General features: G+C 45.3%; 1 protein-coding gene across 2 annotated transcripts; it reads left to right on the top strand.

Moving 5' to 3' along the window:
• The first annotated feature begins 158 nt into the window (after positions 1–158).
• Positions 159–21,636, top strand: ACTR5 (actin related protein 5). 2 transcript variants are annotated; one of them, XR_012631403.1, is made up of 10 exons: positions 159–557; positions 1,463–1,692; positions 2,540–2,709; positions 3,558–3,775; positions 4,108–4,290; positions 6,906–7,028; positions 7,542–7,681; positions 8,598–8,730; positions 10,154–10,648; positions 19,125–21,636. XR_012631403.1 is itself a non-coding variant. In XM_074888118.1 (9 exons), the coding sequence occupies exons 1-9, from the start codon at positions 174–176 to the stop codon at positions 10,409–10,411; spliced, it is 1,839 nt and encodes a 612-aa protein (XP_074744219.1). In that variant the 5' UTR covers positions 159–173; the 3' UTR covers positions 10,412–11,250. The 2 variants fall into 2 exon arrangements, 1 of the variants encoding a protein (XP_074744219.1); XM_074888118.1 differs by lacking the exon at positions 19,125–21,636 and having other exon boundaries at positions 10,154–11,250.
• The last annotated feature ends 1,615 nt before the right edge of the window (positions 21,637–23,251 follow it).

Below are 23,251 nucleotides of genomic sequence, written 5' to 3'. Positions count from 1 at the left end.
GTGTCGCTGCCTGAGAGGGGAGCTGGTGGGGGGGGGGCAGGCTCCCCCCACCCCGCGGCCCGGTCGCGGCTGCAGCTCCGCCGAGGGCCGCAGCCCCCAGCCGGCGCTGCCGCGGCCCGGAACGGGTGTGGGTGCCCGCGCTGCCGGCCGGAGGGACCCGCCGAGGGCGCAAGATGGCGGCGGGCTCGCGGGTGTTCGCCTTCCGCGACGCGCGCTGGGCCCCCGACCCGGTGCTGGAGCCGAGCGCGGCCGTGCGGACGCCGCAGCCGGTGCCGCTGGTGATCGACAACGGCTCCTTCCAGACGCGGGCGGGCTGGGCCTCCCCCGACCCCGCCGTCCCCGCCGAGCCCCTGCTGCGGTTCCGCTCGCTGGCGGCGCGCAGCCGCGGGGCCCGCGGCGGGGCCGGCGCCGAGACGCAGGTGGGCAACGACCTGGGGAGCCCCGAGCCGCTGCGCTGGCTGCTCCGCTCGCCCTTCGACCGCAACGTGCCCGTCCAGCTGGAGCTGCAGGAGCTGCTCTTCGACCACGTCTTCCAGCGCCTCGGCGTCGCCTCGCAGGTCCCGCGGGCGCGGAGCGGGTGGGGAGGGGGCGCGCCGGGCCCTGAAGCCAGCGGGGGAACCGGGCGCGGGCCTTGAGGGGGGCTGGCGCGGAGGTTGTGCCTGGGTGCGTCGTGGAAAGGGAAGGGGGGGTCCAGCATCGCCCTGGGTTGTACTGGGGCCTTGTGTTGTGCCCCTCGGCCTGGGGGACGAGCCCTGTGTAGCACGCTGTGGTGACCCTGGCCGGGCCAGGTGCTCCCCAGGGGTGTCTTTTGAACCCCACTATTCCCTTAATTTCTTGGTAGTTTTGTGGTAAAACGAAAGTGGAAGGATACAACTGCAGGGCGAGGGGTTTGAACTGCAGCATCTTGGCAGGCTGTGGCTGAGCACCAGTGCCCAGGACCAGTTTTTGAGAAGGCCATTAAGTATTTATTAGTTTCGTATAGTGCTCTTAGTAGTAGTGCTTCTTGACTGCTTGTTTTGTATACCCAAGTGAGTTGAGAGTTGCTTCTCAGACCATGAAGCCTTTTGCCAGTGTGACAACACCAGTTTGAAAGCTTTACCTGATGCTGAACTAAACTTCCAGCAGTTTTCACTCTCACTTCACCTCTTCATTGCATAGATTTTGGTTACTAAGATTTTTAGTATTTCGTATACGCTTTTAAAAATCCATTCTCCTCCACCCTTAGGAGCTTGTTCTTTGATTGAATTAACATTGGAAGCTCTGCTGTAGACAGGACTTCTTTTTTACCCCCTTAAGCACTAGCTATAATTTAACTTACATGATTATAGCCTGCACATAAAGTGCCTTCTCATTGCTGTTTTGGAGGAGTTATCGCTGATGTTCAAAAGAAAAAGCAAGGATAAGTATCCCTGGATTTACCCTTCATCCTTTTATTATTTTTCTTTTCTCTTGTCTCTTACAGGGCTGTGTTGATCATCCAATTGTTTTGACAGAAGCTGTGTGCAATCCTCTGTATTCGAGACAAATGATGTCAGAGCTCCTCTTTGAATGTTATCAAGTGCCAAAAGTGTCCTATGGTGTAGATAGCTTGTACAGCTTTTACCACAACAGAAGGCAGAACTGGCCCTGCAGTGGTTTGGTAATATCTTCAGGTTATCAGTGTACGCACATTTTGCCAGTCTTGGAAGGCAGGTGAGTTCTTGGTGTGGGAAGTTTGGTGCAGCCTCTCTTTGTCAGTCTTTGACTTCTTAACGGTGCAAATACGCATTCCTCTAGCATTCAGTATTCCAGCTCCTGCAGTATCAGGTCTTAATTTATACTGACAAGTTAAAACTAGGTCTGCAGAGTTTGCTAAGTTCTGTGGAACTTTGAATTGAAGAAGCAGTGCTGTCCTTGTACATCCTGTATTTTTAGTTACTGTTCATGCATAGATCTGTACTTTCAAAAGTAGAAGGGGATATTTGCCCCAAGTAAGATCTGGCATTAAAAACCATAGGTTTTAAAGCAGCTTTGGGACAAAAGAAAGTGCTCTGTGAGATTTCTGCAGTTCCTGAGGCTTTTACCATTCTGATTATGCTACTACGTCGCTCTACTCTTTTTTTTTTTTTTTTTTTTTTTTTAAATCCTGCAGGAAATGGCTTTATTATATCTGGTAGATGCTTCAGATTTTCAAGGGTTACACCTGGCCTACTGTGAAATGTTACAAAGGTTAAGGAACTACTTCTAGCTCCACTAACCATCACTTCTCTTCTTAAAATAGAGCATTTCCTTGCTGTAGCCAAAATTATTTAATGTTTGGGTTTTTTAAAGCAGAACAGAGTCTTTCAGAAAGTATCTGCAATAAACAAAGCAGTGATTATGCTTGTTGTCTGAGAAAAGGAGGTGTGTTAGATTCTCTGGTAACTGAATCTTTAAATATTTATCTGTGAATATTCATCTGTCTACCTGACCATCTCAGAAATTAAATAATACTGCGGAAGTGGGTCTGTTTGAACTTGTGGATCTCTCCAATCTCAATTGTGTCTCTTTGCGTTTTCAGATTGGATGCTAAAAACTGCAAGCGTATTAATCTTGGAGGGTGTCAAGCAGCTGTATATCTTCAACGCCTCCTTCAGCTGAAATACCCAGGACATTTTGCTGCCATCACTCTCAGTCGCATGGAGGAAATACTGCACGAGCATAGCTACATTGCAGAGGACTATATAGAAGGTAGAACCAGCTGTAATTTACCACTAGATAGCGTTCATCCTCATCCAAACTTAGTTTTGTCCTCTATATCCCTTGTTCTCAAGTTGGCTGGGATTCTGGCAGAGATACTCTTTCTTTTGCTTTCTTTATAGCTGTCTTTCTGGTAATCTACCTCATGGGAAATGCTTGACAACAGTTTTAAATTTAACATAAAGATAGAAACAAAAATAAAATAAAAAAAAAATCTGTATTAGTGCAAATTTCTCTGTGAGTAAAAATTGGGGTTATGTCAGAGGAAGAGAAATTTAAATGAATTTATTTTATTGGTTACTTTATGCTGCCAACAAAACGTTAAATTCATTAGAGTGATTTCTGCATCTGGCCATGTTTCTTATCTGCTTTAAGATTTCCAGGATTTCAGAGGACACTTCTCATGACTTTTTGTGAATTAAAGAAGTTAAAACTTCCATGGGGAATGTCATCTTAAGTAGTGGCCAAAGAAAAAGTGTTTTCTTAAATTTGTCCCTTACAAAAGAGCCTGCAGGAGTCCTGTGATGTGTGAGAACTCTCCCTTACCTGGGGAAGAGAGAAGAGACGTTAGTGTGCACTTCCCACTTCTTAGTACTTTGTGTTTCTTGCATGCTGGAGATCAGAGCACAAAGAACCATGTGCACTGAGTATGAGACTGGAAGCTGGTGCTCTGAGAGGGTAGCTGAATATGGGGACAGCTGCCAAGAGGTGATAGAATCCCAGGCTAGACCCTTGTTGTCATCTTTCTTCTAAGTCTGAACTTAGCGTGGAGTGCTTACAACATGCGAATCAGTGTTTTCAGCCTGGCATAACAGTTATTTTGCTTTCAAAACATTCAGAGCTACAGAAGTGGCGGTCCCCAGAGTACTATGAGAACAACATGCACAAGATGCAGCTGCCTTTCTCTAACAAACTGCTGGGGAGCACTCTGACGTCAGAGGAAAAGCAGGAGAGGCGGCAGCAGCAATTACGTCGACTTCAAGAACTCAATGCACGTCGTCGAGAAGAGAAGCTGCAGCTTGACCAAGAGAGGCTGGACAGGTTACTATATGTACAGGTAATCAAGGCAGAGTTTTCTGTGTGATCTTTTGGGAGGAGGGCAGGGTGCTCCTGGAGATTTATCAGAGGGTCCTGCATCACTGTAAAGAGGCTACGACTGTCCTGTGTGTTTTCTGATAGGGGCTTTTTAAGGTTACTTGCAAGATAAAAGGGAGAGATTATTGATGCAGAGGATGCTTCCAGATTCTGAACAATACTTTTGTGAAATATTTTGAATGCTGCTGAAGCGTGCACATCATAATATCTAGTAATGAAGGCAAAGTGTCTGTATGCACACAACTGACAGGTAGCCTCTATTGTTCATCACAGCTAACTCTGATCTGTCTATAGGAACTTTTAGAAGATGGTCAAATGGATCAATTCCACAAAGCTTTGGTGGAGCTGAACATGGACTCTGCAGAAGAACTTCAGTCTTACATCAACAAATTGAGTCTGTCTGTTGAACAAACGAAGCAGAAAATCCTACAGGCAGAAGTCAATATTGAAGTAGATGTTGTGGACAGCAAGCCAGAGGTATAATGCTTTCACCAAGTTAATCCTCTTCTTATCTCTGAGAGAATGAAGTTTCTGTGCTTGAAAATGTGCCCCTTCAGACTTTTTTGATGAACTAAGTTTTTGCTTTAACACACTGCAACTCATTGTTAGTTTGGCAGCTGCTTCTCTCTTGCAGCTTTCCTATGCAGCTATAGAAAGTGACAGTTTTGATTTTACAGAGTATGCCTGAAATCAATACCCCGTCTTGTGCTGTTCTGCATTGTGCTCTGGGTCATATCTTACAGTTTGATTCCATATAGTTCTAAGCATAATCTCTAGGGTTCCTGACAGTAGTTGAACTATAGTTATATGAAATCAGTAAGTTTCCTTAAAAATTTCTTGCACATCTTTAAGAAGTTGAAGAGGGAAAAAAAAAATAGCCCTAGTGGGTCAGAGAAGGTACCACTGAAGATACCAGTGCTTCCCTTTGTACTTACTCGTGGCAGAGTATGCCAGCCACTGTCCTTACTTAAGTTGGACGTGCTTAGATGTTGTAAATGCAGCAGTTAACATAATGATTTTGTTCATACTTTAAACCAACCTCTAACTCTGTTTTTGCATTAATTTGGGGGAAATAAGTGGGCCTGTATGTTAAAGATTATCTTTTTTTTCAGTGTCTGACAATTAAATGACATGGAGTTTTTACGTACTTAACCCTCAAGTGGTTATAATCCTAAAGCAACCATCCTTAAATGTCAGTAGCTTTCCATTAAAGATATAGAAGAGCCTATCAAGCTTTTTGTTAAAAACAGTATTTGTTTCCCTTTCTGTTCTTCCCTTTCAGGTGCAGAGAACTTTATGGTAAACAATTAACCCTTTGCCTTCATTTTGGCTATTTTTTTTGGTGCGGTTAAGCAGCATGTCCTATTTTGTTTACTTAACAATGAAAGATTAATTGCTACACTTGGTTGTTGGAGTTGTCTTGAGGATGAGAAGCTTATTTGTCCGCTCTGCCAGACTAATACAGGCACAGCACATAGCAGCTGCTTCTAAGAGATGCTCTAAGACTGTTCGTGCGTTTACTTGTAATTGCCTTTCAAGTCACATGAGATAGAGGTTTTTTTAGTTATATCAGTCTTTGCTCAGGAAAAGGTAGAGAGGAAAAACAAAAAATTGAAGCATAGAGGAGGGCGGTGCCAGATACAGGAGTTCTTGTGTCAAGTATGGAACTTGAGATATAGCCAAAACTAGCAGGTGAGCAGGTACCTGGGTGTTTTATTTTGCCTATCCTTATCAGTAAAGCCTGTGTAAGAATCAGAGTGTCTGCGTTTGAGTGAAATTGAAGTAGGTGATGGCCTTACCATTGTGATAAAGAATCTTTCTGCCTTCTGTCAAAATAAATTGTTCTAGAAAAAAGATAATTGAAAGACTGTTAGCTTCTTGTAATTTTGCTCAGTGGTTGTGCCCAAGTTCCAACATGTCTGTCTTGGATCCCACACTCCTTTTTACTAGGTGTAGTCTCGGACCTTGGAATGCATTCCCAAACCTTTTTGTTTGGTCTGTGCTTTGTGAGAGCGCCTACAACTATCACCAAACCCATCTGTGAAGATAGGCCATCCCTCTGTGGCTGTGTAGAGGAGTCCAAGAGCTAATTATGTTGTCCTAGGGTCTGTGCCAAGCCTTCAGCTGAGTTCTATGTTTCTTTCTGTTGCCTTTTTTTTTTTTTTAAACATAAAAATAAATTGATTTAACAAAGATTAGATGCTGGCGATACCTTCAGGTGACTACAGTTTGTTTGCTGTGACAATGAACACTGCTTAAACTTCAGTTTGAGTAATTGCTTGGGTTTTAAGTGGATGTAAGCTAGATACTTAAGAACGTTTAAATGATCTAGCTTTATCTCATCCTGGTATTGCTTGCTAGATGTTGCAACAAATGTTTCAAATTTAAAATAACAGAAACAAATCTTTAGCACGAAAATTGCAAAGGTAGCATTGTAACACAAAAATAAAGGAGTAATTAAAAAGCTGCTCCTGCTTCACAACAGTGAAGCACTCTAAGATTTTGAGTGATGCTTTTCAGGAGGAAGGAGTTTTGGGAACACCTTCTCATCTGTGTAAAATAGAAGGGCTTTTGGTATACCCCGTGTGCAAATGCTAGGTGGTTGGAACTGTGTGGCGGCTTTGTAGCTAGCAAATATTTGTTTTCCACTCCCACACAAGCAAGGCATAGAATTTATTGGTAATTATAGAGCAGGTAGAGGTGCTGGGAGCGCACCAAGTTTTAACCAGTTTAAAAAGCTTTTTTAATAAGTTTTAGTATGTTGTTATGTTTAGGACGTGGCTGGCTAGAATGCTGGCAGTCAGACTGTTGACTAAGGCCTTTAATATCTGAGCTGGCGTCATGATAAATTTATTGAAAGTGTTTGATTTTTATGCTTTGAGTGAATGTCTGTCTTCTGTTTTCTGTGTTGTTCACCATTTTGGCTTTTGTCTTCAGTGCTGGAGAACAGCATGTTTGGTTTCGGGCATGTTAAAAAGTTGAGATTTGAGGAGATGGGTGTTGAAATTGTTGAATTGTCACCAGAATTGAAGTCATATGTGTGCCTAGCACACCTGAGCTAACAGACCATAATAAACCTTCTCTGTTTCCAGACTCCTGATTTGGATCCATTAGGCAGTGAACAGTCACTGGAGGATGTGGAAAGTATTAATGAGTTTGAACCTTTATTTGCTGAGGAACAGCCTGAAGTTGAGAAGCCTGTTGCTGCAGTGCAGGTTTGATTTTTGTATCTCCACCTTGTGCCAGAGCTTGCTGCTATGATTTCTCCACATGCGAATGTTTGCCTGCTCTTGGAAGAGATGCTTAAACTATCTGAACAGGACATTAAGAGAGAAGTCATCTTGGAATCTTAGCTGATGGTTTAGAACATGAATATACCCACTTGGCTCACTCTGCAGGCAGTGCCTGTTGTGGCAGTGCCATGTTATTAGGGAAAGAAAGTCCTCAAATTTTTTTGTGTGTCATCCATAGCCTAATATCGCATCCCAGTGGATACAACTTTTCAACTTGTGAGGTTGAGCCTTAGGATTGTGTGGCACCACACAGAATAACATATAGGAAAACTCCATCTTCCTTGGCCTTTGGAACCTTTTACAGCACGGCCCTTTCTCTGTGAGAGCATTACAACCTGGGTTTTGTACAGAATTGTTTGCAAACCTTGCATATTCTAGAACATTACTGTTCTTTAACATAATTTCCCACCACTTTTCAATCTCATCTTTTCAAAGCCCGTGTTTAACCTGGCAGAGTACCACCAGCTTTTCCTTGGCACCGAAAGAATCAGGGCTCCAGAGATTGTCTTCCAGCCCTCCCTGATAGGAGAAGACCAGGCTGGTATAGCAGAAACCATGCAATATGTCCTCGAGAGGTGAGTTTACAAAGCTACTTGGCACGTACTTCAAAGAAGCTAGCATTGTTTTGATATCAGCTTTTGCAATACTGGTTACTTAACAATAATTTCAGAAAATATGTTTGAATAGTTCTTTTTGTTGGGGTTGAGCATTGCAGGTTAGACCTGTCTTCCTGTTCTGAAAACCATCTGTAACTCTCCTTGTTTTAAGTCAGTGGTCTCCAAACTTTTTTGATCGATTAGCGCATCAGTAAAAAATTTTTGAGCACACAGCTCCAATATTTATAAATTACATACAGGAACTACTAAACTGATATATTATGTACATTTTAAAACCTACACAAAAATAGAAATTAAAAAAGGATGAGATGAAGGTGAAATAAGCACTATTTGATTTATTTATTTATTAACGGCACAAAAATTATCTTCTCCCTGCACCCCAATGGATTGTCTTGCACACACTGCACTTTGGAGACCCCTGGTCCAACTTGTTATAGAGAGAAACAACAAACCCTTATAAATATCTATCCCATGAAACAATGAGCTGGCAGTCTCTGTTTTTGCAAGACCTAAATCAGGGGTGACATTTTTGTTATAGGCACACTTGCTGGACAACTATTTCCAGACAACTTAGCATTAGGAAAATGTCACCCCTGAACTGTTTGAACATACGAGGTTGTGTTTTCTGAAATTTAAGAATTCCAGCTCTACTGAGTTGTTGATTTATGGGGTGCAGTGCACAGAGTGCTTTAAGGCTTTTCTTCTGCCACCCCTTGATTTTTCAGAAAAATGACCTCAGGTTTTCATACTAGGGAAGTGAAGGAAGTTTCTCAAAATGAATCCTGAAGACAAGGAGTCAGTATTGCCCTTAGCTGTTCAATTCATAGGACAGATGTCCTTGAGGAAGACTGAAATTGTTTTTTGTTCCTGGTAGGTATTCAAAGGAACAACAAGCTATTCTTGTCCAGAATGTTTTTCTCACTGGTGGAAATACAATGTACCCTGGACTGAAAGCCAGAGTCCAGAAGGAGCTCCTTGAAATGAGGCCGTTCAAGTCATCTTTTCAGGTACCTGTATTGACATGATATTTGCATGAACAGCCTATTCGTCTGCACTCAAAAGTAATTTGAGTTGGGAGAGGTACAGAGCGGGTGTACTTAGAGCGTGGGAATGGAGAGTGGTTTATGACAAGACACTGCAAACAGCTTTTTTGACCTGAGAAGATGAAGGTTAAGCAAAGATACAGTTGCTCTTTATGAAAACATTAGAGAGAGTAGGGTAGATGCCTTGGAAAAGGACAACATGCTTCAGCTAAAACACCATGCACACACAAGCATCTTTGGCTGGAAATTTGCAGGTTGCTTTCTTAGGATTGGGACAGTTGCTATCTGGAACAAGTGACTTACTGTTAGGAGTAGTTGCTGGGAGAAACTGCTTGCTTCAAAACTAAGTGACATGTTCAGTTTGTTACATGTAATGACTGTCTGGGACAGCAGCAAAAGAGATTCAGTATCTGTGATCCTTTGCAACCTTTTCAATAGCGAGCACAGTACAAGCTGGGCAAGTCCCAGAGTCTGCCACGCATTTTGTAATGAGACTTGCAAGGGTCTCCCTTGCTGTTCAGAAACCACCTTGTCTCCTCAAATCTGTCTCCTGGAATAGAAAATCAGGTTGTAAACTTGGGGAGAAAAGAAAAAGCAGTGCAAATATAATCTTGTGATTCCACAGCCTTTGTTTTGTGTAGGTACTGTATGTAGCTCTGAGCCAGGTGTGACTGACAGAAACTTAGTTACAGCCATATACTTGGTAGTTCTAGGAAGGATATTGCTTGCAAAGTTTTGAGTGTGTAACTTGTGTCTGTGGGAAGAAAATGAGCGTGTTTTCTTCTGATGGTAATGCTGCTGCCTGTAACTGAATAAGAGCTTCCTTCTTTCCATTAAAATATGGTCCATGTCACTTCACAGATATCACATGTGGGATTTACATGGTGTCTAGACTGGCGAGCCCACAGCTGAACCAGGAAAGCAGTTCATGCTGGAGTAATAGGAGTAGTTTAAATGGAAGTGTGAATCTACACAAGTGGAAAGAGCACATGTGGTTTTTTCCCCACATACTGCAATTTTTTTAGCCTGTAGTATTCCTCCCTGCTACTTCAAGCAGGGAGGAAGTTTCATTGGAGCACTTGATACTTGTTTTGCAGTACCACCAACTCTTCCAGCATTGGCTTCCAGCTGTGAGGGCTGTTGGTTGTGAATGTGACACACCCATGTGCTTTCTCAACCTCTAGAAACAAAGCAGGTTCACTGAGAATTGATCTCAAGGTGAAAACATGCTTCAAACCCATTCCTAACATTACTTTTCCCCACTGAATAATCAGCTCAAACTTCTGAAATTCAGTTGTTTGTGTCTTGTACCACTGTAATGAGGGTAAAAAGGGCTTTTCTCTCCTGTGTTGAATTGACATTGTTGTTCTATTTTCCTTCCATCCAGGTTCACCTTGCTTCCAGTCCTGTTTTAGATGCCTGGTATGGGGCTAGGGATTGGGCAGTGGAATACATGACCCGTGAGGAAGGCTGGATAACCAGAAAAGACTATGAAGAAAAAGGGGGAGAATACCTCAAGGAACACTGTGCTTCAAATGTTTATGTCCCTATTCGCCTTCCAAAGCAGGCGCCACGGACAGCAGAGGCATTAGCACCCAGCAGAGCGCTGACGTCCAGCGCAGGCAATCCTTGTGAGCAGGCGTAGCACCGCGCCTTCGGCACAGACCCTCGGATGGGGAGAGCAGTGCAGAGAAGAGAAGAGTGACTGGTGTGCAGAATGGGCTGTGTGTGGAGCACAGGCCTCAGCCTAGCCTTGCTGGCTGCTCAGAGAGCACCAAGCATCTCATCCAGTCACTTGAGCGAGGAGGACGAGCCGTGCTGGGGCGGCCACTGGCCCGGTTGTAGCACTTGCGACGCTTCGTGCTGCTGGTGCCCAGCACAGGTGCGTGCATCAGCAAGGAGGAGCACCACAGAAGTGCGTTCCAGAGCAAAACACCATCTTATAAACTTCCATAGTAAGGCTGAGGGGTTTTTGAGAGTATGTGTTTTAGAGATTTTTTTTATTTAATTAAAGCGTGCTGGGTTTGTAGGGCTGGGCCAGGGCTTGTGTGGAGCGGCTCAGCCCAGCAGGCGTCTCCCTTGAGCGGTGGTGCGTGGCGGGAGGTGGTGCTGAGGCCAGGGGCTGATCCCCGCCTGTCCTCCTGGGGCCTCCTGCACTGCCCTCTTGTTTGATTTCCTTCCTGAGACACACTTTCTGCTAAACCACCGCAGAACAAGCAGCAGGATTTCAGATACTTTCTGATTTCGTTTCTATCAGTGATATTATTATGTCTTGGGCGGAACTGGAGACCTGGTCACGTAAAGCACTGCTGAGCTGTAAAGACAGAACCCTCCGTAAAGCGCAGTCCTGAAGGACTGCCAAATCTTGTGCTGTCCTTAAGTGCTTTTACAGGAGTGTGGCTGAGCAAGGCAGCTCTTGACTGATGGGGCTTTTTTATCAAAAGTTGTTTTAGCAATAAAACAAACTTTTTGCTTTACCACTAACTTACGTGTTTCAGTGATTTGACCTCTTTAAAGAGTACAGCAATAAGGATGTATTGGATTGGTTGTGCCTTGCTGAAAAATGCAGGTTTGCAGCCAGGCCCCTGTCCTGCTGCACAACGTACTCTAGCTTAAATCCGACTGGGGATTCAGGTGCCACACTGAACAACTTGCTATTGCTTTCCCAAAAGAGTAATCAATACTAAATGCTGAATTGAAACCTAAGCACACTCCATTACTTTGGCAAAAGCTGTAAACTATTAGGCTGGAAAAGGTAAGACTATGGGGAAAATATCAGGCTGGTATAAAGAAGGTGAGGAGGTGGTGGCTTACTGGCCCCAGGGGCTGCAGAGCATCAAGGTAATTTGTCATCTGGCAGATTCAAAACAAAGGATATGAGGTGCTTGTTGGTGCTGAAGTGAGGAGTTTGTTGCCACAGGATGGCAACATTTCTGGATTCAAAAAGTATTACCCAGATCTATGATTTAAAAAAAGGAAAATCTGCTATCAAACACAGAGGTCTCAACGCCTGTGTGTAGGAGGTCTTGCCGTGACGTATTCCTCCGCAAGTGTATGAGGGAAGCGTTGTTACAGACCTGCTCTCTTACACGGCTCCTGCGGTGCCCAGCACTGGCTGCTCTCGGGTGGGGTACAGGTCTTGGTGGACTTTTGGCGGGGTCCTAACAGGCTGCTGAGCAGGGGAGGAGGAGGAGAAGGGAGCTTGTTGCCTTAAGGTAACCTCAAGTTTGGACTATTGATCATATCCCTATCTGCCTGGAGGCGTACTAATTTGCAAGACCATTAAGGCAATTCTATAGGTGGTAAAGAATGTGGAAGAACATGCTGTGCTGAAACATGGCAAAGTCACACCCCACCCAAGTGTATTTTCTGATCTCGTTCTTGTCAGTGACCTGGAGTAGAGTATATGATGTCCCAGTGCTATTTGACCCCTTTCTGACGCATCTTTAGCTATCACGGCAGAGTGGGTACTCAAGATACAGAAATTTGTTCTCCTACTTGGTGTTGGTTGCTAAGTAGATAAGAGGGTGTTGTGCGTAAAACTGTTCCAGAATGAAGGCCTAAAAGGGTATCTGTAATAGATGGTTATATTACTTTTAAACGTTTGGCCAAATTGTGCCAACCACTTCACTTGCATTAATTCAAAGCAGAGCTGCCTAATTCTGTACAGATCAGCTGCATAAACAGCTTCAAGGAAGCATAATTTTATAATCTCCTCAACATTAGCCATTGATTTGTTACTTTATCCCCACAATAGCTAGAGTAACTAAGGAACTTGGACAACGTGATCACAGTCACAGGCTGTTCTGAATGTGCTGGTGGGCATTCAGTTGCTTGGAGTAGCACCATGAAAAGCGTGAAGGTTGCAAAACGGGATTAACGTTACCATTTAAATTCAGTTCCCTGATACAATTTGCTGTGGTGCTAAATGAGCATTGGTGCTGGCAGGAGAAAAATGGAAAAAGGGTGTGGTGATGAGGGCAGGAGGACACAGTGGTGTTATTTTTGACAGTAGTGTTGGTCAGAGTCCTTGTGGAGCTCCATCACTGTGACACTTGTGACAAGGTTTTCTCATACCCACGTGCAGAATTTGGTGTTTTTTCATATAATCGGTGCTCACCAAACCCAGAAAGGGCTTGCACAATTTCTTCTGTGGCTTATGCCACCTGAAAGGGGAGCAGGCCAATAATGCACCTGCTTGGCTCCTTTTTAATGGGACTTCTAATTGTGTGAGGAGGAGTAGGAGGAATTGTTAGAATGAGAAAACTGTTTACTGAAAAAAAAAGAGATCATTGTGTGGACAAGAAACTTGAACTGACACTGTGAGGGCCTTTGCCGAGTGGTCGTAGGGCTGCTGTTGAGTGCGCTGCTGTGCAAGCAGCCTCAGAATCTGTAACGTGTTTATCCTGGTGGGTCTCCTCCGAGCTGACAAAGTGCAATTGCCAGTTCAGAGACGGTCAAGTGGTTTCCATTTGGTCCTCTGTATATTAAGTTCAAAGCAACCTTATTATACAATACAGTTATCACCTAATTCAGGTCAAAGAATACAAAAAGTACAAGTTGCAATTTAACAAGCTTGGTGAGCTTGGTCTACTTAATCTAAAAGAGAGCTCAAACTGGGTTCCACCTTTCACGGGGTCCCTAAGACCTGCTCCGTGTGGAAACACCACGTCAGTGAGAAGCCCTGGAGACTAAACATAGATCACGTGTTTAATGTCCCAGATTTCCGTTTGAGCTGCATACGAGCCTTGCTTTTGGTCTTCAAGGCTTCTTATGTTTCCTGTGCCATAGCAACTTCAAACACTAACCGTTCTTTGCTAAATCTCTGCTAGGACACCAAGATTAGAACTCTTTGCTCCAGTTATTAATCTCCGAAATACTTAATGCGCTGTGTAAGACAGCGTTTCAGAAGAAAGAGAAGATGGCCATGAACTGTCACTTAAAATTTAGGATTATCCCTCCAGAGACAGCCTGCAATGATCCTCTAGCAGCCAGTCATAAACCAGAAGTTTTGAAGCTTGTGTGGGATGAGCAGGGGAGGGGAGAATGCTGTAATGGATTTAACATTATCCCCAAAGTCATATGGTGGGATTTCCACCCCGGTTTGATACGTCAGGCACAGAGCAGCTGTGCTGATTCCCATTGCTCACTCCCACTGCTTTGTGCAGATAGCAGGCTGGTCCCTGAGCATCAGCTTCAACAAAACTTCTCAGGTTTAAATGGCTCAAACCCCCAGCATGGTTTCCCAAGAGTTCTTTAGGCTCCTTTCGCTCCCTCTTTTCAGGTACTCAGTTTCCTATATTTAGTTGACAAACACCTTTTCCCCTCCTTGTTCATCACACTAGCCCAGCCCTATCTCTTAGGGCAGCAAAGTGCCTTAGTTTCAAGTTTCTGTTTTGGGTTTTTTTTTTAATTGTATTGGGGTTTTTACATCCTTAGAGATCTTTTCTTACTGTTTTTGAGCGCTGGGCTTGGTTTCCATTTCCTAATGCAGCAGAGACCATGATGAGAGTACTGCACCGAGAGTCAGGAGACCTGGATCCGTTTGTGTTTGCTCATGACAAGCCGTGGCTGTTGGCTCTGACCTCAGTTCTGTGCCTCAGCATCTGCAACACCAAAGCTGAGAATGGTGCTTGCAGAGGGTTTCACAGAGTGCATAATTACTGTAGAAGACAGTAAGGGTGGTGGGAAGGCTGGAAAGGGCTTTGTGGGGAAGAAGGGGAGGTCAACTAAAATCATGGAGAATAGGTCCATCTATGCTTAATGCACAGTTGAGTCAAGTAAAAGGTCTTCAAACTACACATTGCCTGAAGCTGGAAGAAGTATATGGATGGTAAGAATCCCTCCACACAGGTATGCTTTTATTCTTAAGCAATTGCTATTGACCACTGTCAGAATATGAAGTAAGCTGGATTCATGGTCTGACTTGGAAGCTTTTATGCTCTTAAAATTCCTGGGTTTAAGCAGGACAGTAGTTTTTTAGCTTTTTATTTATTTCAGGACTGAGGTGAAGTATGAAGCAGCTTCTCCCCTCATCTGTCAGGAAATAGATGTGCTGTGCTGATAGGGAGGGAATCTTTTATGTTGCCAGTGAGATTCTGTGAAGGTGTCCAGTTCCTGTGCTCCAGTAGCCATAGTCAGGCTGTTACACCTAGAAGAAGCTCATCCCTGGGGAAGCTTGGTGCACTGCTCTTGGCAAGTCTGGCTGGACAAATGAGCTTTACAACATGCTGGGAAAAAGTGTGACTTTATTCAAACCTATGTCAAATGGATTCCAGAGAAGACACCTTTGGAAAGCGTCTAAGCTCATGTTTGAACTACTTGGGAACACGGTGGATGATAGAGAATTGGACAGCAGGAAGACCGTGGTACACTGGGTGCCTTGTGTGCATGGTGGAGCTCTGGGTGGGAGAAGTTTTGAGGGGTGATGGCAACCTGCACACCCAACAGCCTCACAGCTGCATGGTGGCACATGGGGGTGGCACATGGGGGTGGCACACAGGGCTGCTGTGGCACTTTACGGAGTGCCCTGATGCTCAGGAGGGGTAGGAGGCTGTTGGCTGCAGCTGAGGCCGATTTTCCGCCTTTTCTCTAAACTATAACCCTATTTCTGCACTGCTTCCTGGAACGTCCTCCGTGCCCCTAAATGGCTCCGTACGCACAGTGGGAAAACTGTCCCCTAAGAGCCTGGGAGGCTGGGGACTCACTGCCTTGTCTGAGGCTTGCTTGGAGATGTGTTCGAGTGTGTGCAAAGAGTTTTTGGGTAGTCTTACCTTTCCACTAAAGATTTTAATGTGGAGATTTTGTTCTTCAGGGTGTTCTTGCTCTCTTCAAAGGACAATAGTAATAAATAAGAACTACTAGCCTGCCTTGCTGACACTTGTTTCTGCATTTGAACAGCAGCCCAACTGCATTCAGATAAGAAACAGCCTGTTGGTCTGATCTTCCTGCCCTGCTTTGTGGGCTGGCAGGGACTTTCACAGGGCTCCTCCACGCAATTTTAGAAATAACTTCAGTCGCTGCTAGAATGGCCAGAAGTCCCCTGGGGCACATGGGCCCCCTGTTCCTTGTGGGTGAACTCCCCTGTCACCCCTCTCACCTTGAGCACCACCTGCCTTCCAGCGTTTCGTCTGCTATGCTTAGATAAATCCACCAGATCTAGAAGCCGTCAACTAAAACTATGTCAACGCTCCAGAGGCAAAATACCTTAAGAAGGTCCCAAACAGTTTTCTGAGATGTATCCACAGTGACATGCCCTTGGGACCCCACCATGCACAGGAGGAAGGTTGTCACAAGGTGGATGCCATCTGCCAGCACTGGGTCTGAGCTATTAGTAAGCTTCTTGCATAACACCTTGCATAGCTTGTCTAGTGTTAGGAAAAGCACCTCTGATTGCTGGATGTGGCAGTGTTGGGTGGTTTTTGTCATCTTTAAACTTAGTTTTATGTCCCTTGGGTTAAGCATGTGCATTAGCACGATGCTTCTGGCTGGCATGGCTTCTCAGCACTGGGAAATATATTTCAAATCCTGATCCTTACATCACTTTTTTTTTTTTCCACACCATAGCTTGGTTAAAATATATCCCACTCCTCCTCTCACCCCAGATTCCTGCCACATACCTGGCATTCCTTCATCCTTAATGAGATGAAGGAGTGGGGGATTTCACCCTCCTGGAATTCTAGAGGAATACTAAGTGGGTTTCTCATGAAAAGCCCCATTTAGGGTACAAATCTCCCTGAAAGATAGTCCCCGCACGGCAAACCTTGCTTTTGCTGGTAACGGTGAACAGAGTTTTTAATTCATTGTTTGGGCCTTGTTGTAAGTATTGTCATTGATGGAGATCGCATTGGAACAAGCTTATGCTGTTGTGGATGAAGCAGAGGAGACTTCTATCTCTGCAAAGGGAGTGGGACCTCTGCAGCCCAGTGGAACTCCTGGGCTGTTGGCACTTGAAGTTTTACCAGTCGCTGCAATATGAACAGACTCTCCATATAGACAAGGCGATGTTCAAGGTTGTTCAGTCAAAATAGTTTTCTGCCAGGCTCAGTCATTAATTTACCCTAATAATCATAAAGCTGCGTTGAATCAAAGGTTCCTCCAGCCTGGTCCTGGTAGTGACCTCCAGGAGATGTTGAGGGAGGAGTATAAGAATAGGAGCAGTAGCGGTGTGTGTGTAAAACAGGAAGAAGATTGTAAATAATTACAGCTGGTTAATACTACGTAGCCAGGGAGGCATGTGAACGCAGTGCTCCCGGAGTCTGTCTTTACACAGGATCCATCACCGTCGCAGTACTCTGCCCTCTGACATGTGTTGAAAGGACAGGTTAAGGTATCCAAATGACAGAGCTCTGCAAGGACGTGGGTTTTGGAGTAGCAACACCCCACTGGACTGTGAACATCCGCTTTGGAGGCACTGTGCTGTGTTGTGGATGTTCCCCAGCCTGCAGTGAAGCTGCTGTGGTAGCCCCAGGCCATGCCCAGAGGTGAAGGGCTGGGGCAGGACACTGCGTCTGGCCCTGCCTGCTGCTTTGGGAGAGGGGCTTTACTGCAGCTCCGCGGGGCGGGTACAGAGACAGAAAGAGTCCTGGGTCCTGTTGTGGGGGGGGCCCGAGTTGCTTTTATCCAGCTCTGCAGTGGCAGAGGGCCATGGGCTGTTCTTGCTGCTGAGGAAACAATGGAGAGGAAAGCTTTGATTTCACCAGTGATGGACACCCTCCTGCTCAAGGGTGGTGCAGATGGAAGGAACTGGGGGCCAGGGCTCATTTTTTTGCTTTTATCCTTTGTTAACCACTGGTAACTTCTTGTTGTGGGAACTGCTGTGACCTCTCTTTAGGTTTTGTTTATGCACTTTGGCTGACATTGTTCACAGCAGGGCTTTGATATTCAGCCCCGGGAGTGTCCTCTGGCCTGGGAACAGGAAGAGTTGAGCCCGGCTGCCCGCAGGCACACTCCAGCCCGGGAAGAAGGGCTGGTGCCCTGCCGTGGTGGCACCACGCAGCGATGGACCTTTCCATCGCCTGGGGAGGACAAATTAGTTGTATTGTCCCCAAGTTGATGACTTGTGCCCTGCATCTGCCCTCCTCGGCCCCAGCAGTGTCCCGTGTCAGCAGCAGGCATGGCCCATAGCTCTTCCTCAGGCAGGAGCAGCTGATGGTGCTGCACTGCCAGCGGGTGGAGAAGATGCGAGGAAGAATCTGGCATTTATAGGAATTTGCTGTGTTTTTCTAGGAAGACAAGAATTAGGAGGTGGCAGAGCTTTTGTACTGGGTTCAGGCTGTGGATTCATGCCTGGAAGAGCTGGGAGAAGCCCAACACGCATGATCTGGGGAAGCTTTGATCAGGTCTCCTGTCCACAGTGTCCTGGGGGTGCACCGGCCACTCCACCGACCCCTGTCCTCAGGGCTCAACTGAGACTGGAAAGGATGATCCCCCAGGTCCCGAGGGCTTCACTTCCCAGTGTGATGTAAAACTTACACGTCCATACCCTTTGCTGTTCCTGTTCACAGGAGGTTTTGTTTCTGCCCCTCACTGCCCAGATTGATTTATCTGGGTATTGAACGAAACCAACTTTTATAATGATGTAAAAATGGAGGGGATAATTCATATTTATGCTACCCATGAGTCCATTCTCTTGAATGCATTCTAAAAATCCCAGTGAATACTGTTTTTCACAACACAACAGATTCCCCAGGTAGCAAAGACAACAATTCCCAGGAGCCATAACCCCCTTGAGCATGTTTACTCAATTCAGAATGCACTTTATAATATTATATCACCTTCAACCTACTCTGCTATTTTACATACTGGGATCTGAAATATGTGTAAGCACTGGTTGTGCCGTATGCCTTGCAGAGAGATTGGAAATGAGACTAATTGCAAATTTAGCGAGCTATGGATGGCAGTTTTTACAAGCAGTCATTGTTTCAGTCACAGGAGCCAGCAGTCACAAACAATTGATTTTATCAGGTATCAGAGTACACCCTTACAATCTGGGAAGCAGGGCTCATTGAGAGGGGTTTTATCTCGAGCTCCAGGCTTTATGGGGAAGGTTTAAGTAGACGGTCACCGTTTCAAGGAGAACTTGAAAGTTAAAGTACTCTCCAATACCCCACTGCATGGGCCGGCAGCAGAGGGACTGAGCTACACGGAGCCACACGGGAAGTGGAGCTGGTTCACGTGTGAATGTCCCTATTCTGCAAGAAGCGGATATTAAGAAAACAAACAAAAAATACCCCCTAAAACCCTGCTGTTCTGATTTGGAACCCAAAATAGCAATTTTGCATTTCCTATAGAAGGAACCCCCCCATGACTTGTTCTGAGCAGTTATAGTGACAATTTCCTATTTTTCTTCCTTCTAGAAGGGTGTTTGAGCAGCTCCAGCTCTTGAATTGAAGGAAGTCTTTTCCTGAAGTGCAGACAGAAATGCTGCAGGGTTTTCTGGCTCAGGAAATCAGTCCTCAAATCTGAGGCTGACTTCTTTGGAGCCACAGACACCAGAAGTCCCCACCAGGCTGGTAGAAACACAGCAAGTCAAGTCCTGCAAGAAGTGACAATTTCCATTGCTCCAGCTTTGCAGACTTCATGTCCTCTGCATATTTTTGTTCACAGGCTTTGTCAGAAGATGCTCAACCAGGCTGCCCCTTCCTTTTTGAAGAAGTCACTGTGGCTGAAATCTAGGCAAAAAAATTTTAAAAATCTAGTTTTGTTTCATAGGTGTCCTAAGGACTTTCTTGAAATTAAAGCAAAAGTATGTATATTTTGAAAGTGTTTTGCTCCTTCATGTTTCTACTTGAAAATGAAGAGTTGTAGCTCTCTAAATGTGGCATCAGTTCCTTCTGAGAGGTATAATTTAAACATTTTGAACTTAAGTGCAAGCCTTTAATGTCATAATTTCTTAATACTGCTGCCACAACTGTTTAGACATATAAGCCATTTGATTATAGTTTTATGTTAAACGAGGAACCATAATTAATATGATCATGTTTAATTTCTTCCTTACTGAACATAAAGAGAGAATAATTTCTCCAGAGAAAAGAGAGTTTCCTCAAATGACTAAATGGAAATATTTTTTAAATAATTTAGCTTTTGGAAAAAGAAGTTTAAGCTGTTAGCTAGGATAGAGGCAGGGTATAAAATGCAAAATGCCTTGCTTGAGATGTGGAGAGAGAATCCCAGGGAGCCTTGTTTCGTGCCTGCAGCATCCCCTTTCCCTGGCTGCAGACAAGGTGTGGGGGGAGCAGTGGGATTTTCCCAAGTCATCCCTTTTCCTCCTCCCAGCACCATTTCATGGAAAAGAGAATGAAAAGCCTTTGATTGCCAGAAGTCTCCAGAAGACCTGCTCCATTTTTCACTACTCTCTCCCATTTTTGCCTAAGCTACATTTACTAGCCATTTTGGGAAGCAGAAAATTTGTAGAGAAGTAGAAATGACCCTGCTGTCCTGCCCAGCCCCTCGCTGTGTTCTTTTCAGAGCGGCTCATAGCTGGTGCATGTGCACCACCTTGGCAAAGGCTTCTGTAAGGTGGGAGCCGGAGCACACAGAGGCATTTTCACCCACCTCCAAGTACCTGCACATCACCAGCGTGGCCATCTAAATCGGGGATGCTCTGGAAAGGTGCATTGGTGCATCTTTACAATTTGCACTTTCACAAACCAGGGGGATCCTCCACGCCAGCACCCTGCCTGCGGCCGAAGCAACCCATGCGGCTGGCACCGTTGCCTCTCCCTGCAATCCCTGGTAAATCCCACGGGATTCACAATCCAGCAATGGTACTCCTGCACAGCACAAGTTCTGCCATCAAGTCCTTGAGCCTGGGAGCAGTTATCTTCTCCTGGCAGAAATTCAGCACTAATGACTTCAGCAGGAGCAGAGTTAGGTGGCTGGAACGTGCTTCACCTGTACCCTGATACGATGTGCCTGGTCTACACATTGCTGGTTCACTTCTGAGCTCTTAGTCATCACCCCCAAGTTTTGATGCAATGTAAATACATTTGTGCTTTTTCCTTCTACGTAGCTGCAAGTTGACACCCATTTATCCACCTCTCCAGAGGAAAAGGCCGCTATTAGGCCCCTGTTTCACCTCTGAGAGAATACAGCTGAGCAGGGTGTCATCAAGAGGATGTTGACACAACTTGTGCTCTAGAATACGACCTTCAAATTATTCTCTTAAAATTCTGAATGTAAAGGGAGGAGAGTGTACTGCAAGCTCTCTGTTTCTGCAGGGCTGAAAGAAGAAATAAGTGCTTATTTCTGCCTGCAGTTGCTCCCTGAGCTGATTCCCCAGGAGTACTTTGGTATGAAGTATCCCTCCCAGATCTCTGCTGACATTATTAGCAATAATGGTCAATTAAGTGTACTGGGAAGGAAGAGTGATGAACAGAGATGTCAATTTTAGCACTAGCAGGACAAAAGAAAATTAATGTTTGCTGAGCAGAAAGGATTTAAGACCCTAGCAGGGAAGGGAGGAGAAGGAAAAACTGTAAGCCTTTAAAGAAAGAAATATAGAAAATATTTAATGATGCTTTTTAGGGCTTGCCAAACAAGCAAAACGCATTATAGCATTTTCACCTGCTGGCTTACACGGATTTGACTTTTGATTCACAATTATATAATGTGTTTTGCAGCTCAGGTTTTAAGCAGGGCCTGAAGGTAAGTGGATCCAGGGGCCATTGTATTGTCAGGGAGAGGAATGTGGTTTTGTGCTCTTGATAGAGGTGAAAATTTGCAGCAGGTCAGGTCTGGGCTGCTGAGGGATTAGGTCTGTATCAGCTCTCAATGCTGCCTTAAGGCAAATTGAATTTTTCACAGAAAAGGGAAAGATGAAGGGAAAAAAACCCCTGCAACTTAACTAATCACCTGCCACTAAATAAAGCAGTATGAACTATTCACCACCTCCACTTTGCTTTATAACATTACTGCAGTAATTACATGGCACATTTGATTGGAGCATTTGTAATCCTTGTAGAATAAAAGTGATTCTGCCCAGTTCTGGCTCTGCTGGGTGTTTGGCTGATGGTGGGTTTGAGTTCTTGGTGGTGGGATCAGTTAGTGGGTGAGGTGTGGGCAGCTCAGGGGATGGGTTTTAGCATGGGGAAAATGAACATGTGGGGTGTTCAGCTGAGAATCACAGCTCTATCTCACAGGGGGTTTATTCTCAACCATGTAATTTCAGAAATTGTGGGTCTGTTGACTTGCATTTGCTGATGGCTGTTGTTGGAGAGGTAGGAAACAGGCTGCCTCATCCGAAACAGGTACTGCTCCTCTTTGTCACTTGTTGCTTTTCCTTCTGTATTGGGGTAACCCCAGTGACATCCCACCCCAGACGCTCACAAGCAGTGCTTTAACTCCTGTTAGACCCCTGACTCAAATCCCTGCTTGGTTTAAGATTTGTGGGATGGGTGGCTGCTGAGGGTGGGATTTGAATGGTGCTTTTGCTGGGCAGGTGTCTCTGGCCTCTGTCTCCTGCTGAGCAGAGCCGCTTGCAGAAACCCTGCAATGCTCGCAGACTCCCTCTGCTTTGCTTGGAGGAGGTTCACTCTAGGTAGAAGATACATGTTTCCAGACAGAAAACAATAGGAAAGAAAGCTGTAGACAGGTCTAAGGTGATGTTCTTGTAACTCTTGAATTAAGAGAAGGCTTAATGATGACTCTCAGACAGTGTTTCCTACTGTAGCTTCTCAGAGAAGAATTACCAAGAGAAGGGAGGGGAAGCATCTCCCCAGGGATCACCAGCATCAGAACTGTTTCCCTAACTCTCAGCTGGCCAAAAATAATATGTAGCATGGAGTATCCTGTGTGATGCTTTGCTTCTCCTGCTGAGGCTGTTGATCTTCACCCCCAGAAACCCTCCCATGCTGTTGCCATAGTCATGCATGGCCCGGCTGAATTCTGGAGGTGGTTAAGAGTACTAAAATGGAAAAAGAAAAGCCAGTGAGCTGCTTTAGCTTTGCTTTCTCCTCTTGTTTTGATGTGTCTGTCACAGTGTGGACAGCAGCCTGGTGGCCCCATAGAGCATTAATATCTCTATTGCAACAGCTTTGGCAGCGCTGCTGAATGCGCTGATGAAACCAGTGCCTGTTTCTCACAGGCCTGGTGCCAAGGGATGCTAGGAGGTCAGGGACCTGTCAGTGATGGTGTGGGTATGTTAAGGCTGGGGCTGAAACAGAGTATTCAGGTTGGACAAGTTTAGTCAGGTGTGCCAGCGACCTGAGCACTTTCCTTTATGGTCCTGCCAGTTTTGCGGGGGACTGGCTGAGCCGCAGCCTGGCAGGGGCCATGCTGGCCACCACTGCTGAAGGGAAGGGACTGTCATCTCTCATGAACGCATGTGAAGGGGGACACTGCAGAGGACAAAATGAGCTATTCACGTTGTTTTTCTCCTAGTGATGCCGTGTGTTCTGAACGCTGGGTTGATCTACACTGATGTGTCTGATCGTGGGTCTCTGATGACACTCACAAATCTGGTTTGATGGCCTTGGCACGTCGT

This window comes from Strix uralensis, chromosome 18 (assembly GCF_047716275.1).
Source record: "Strix uralensis isolate ZFMK-TIS-50842 chromosome 18, bStrUra1, whole genome shotgun sequence".
Lineage (NCBI taxonomy): Eukaryota > Metazoa > Chordata > Aves > Strigiformes > Strigidae > Strix > Strix uralensis.
This window is presented reverse-complemented; position numbering and strand designations above follow the sequence as displayed.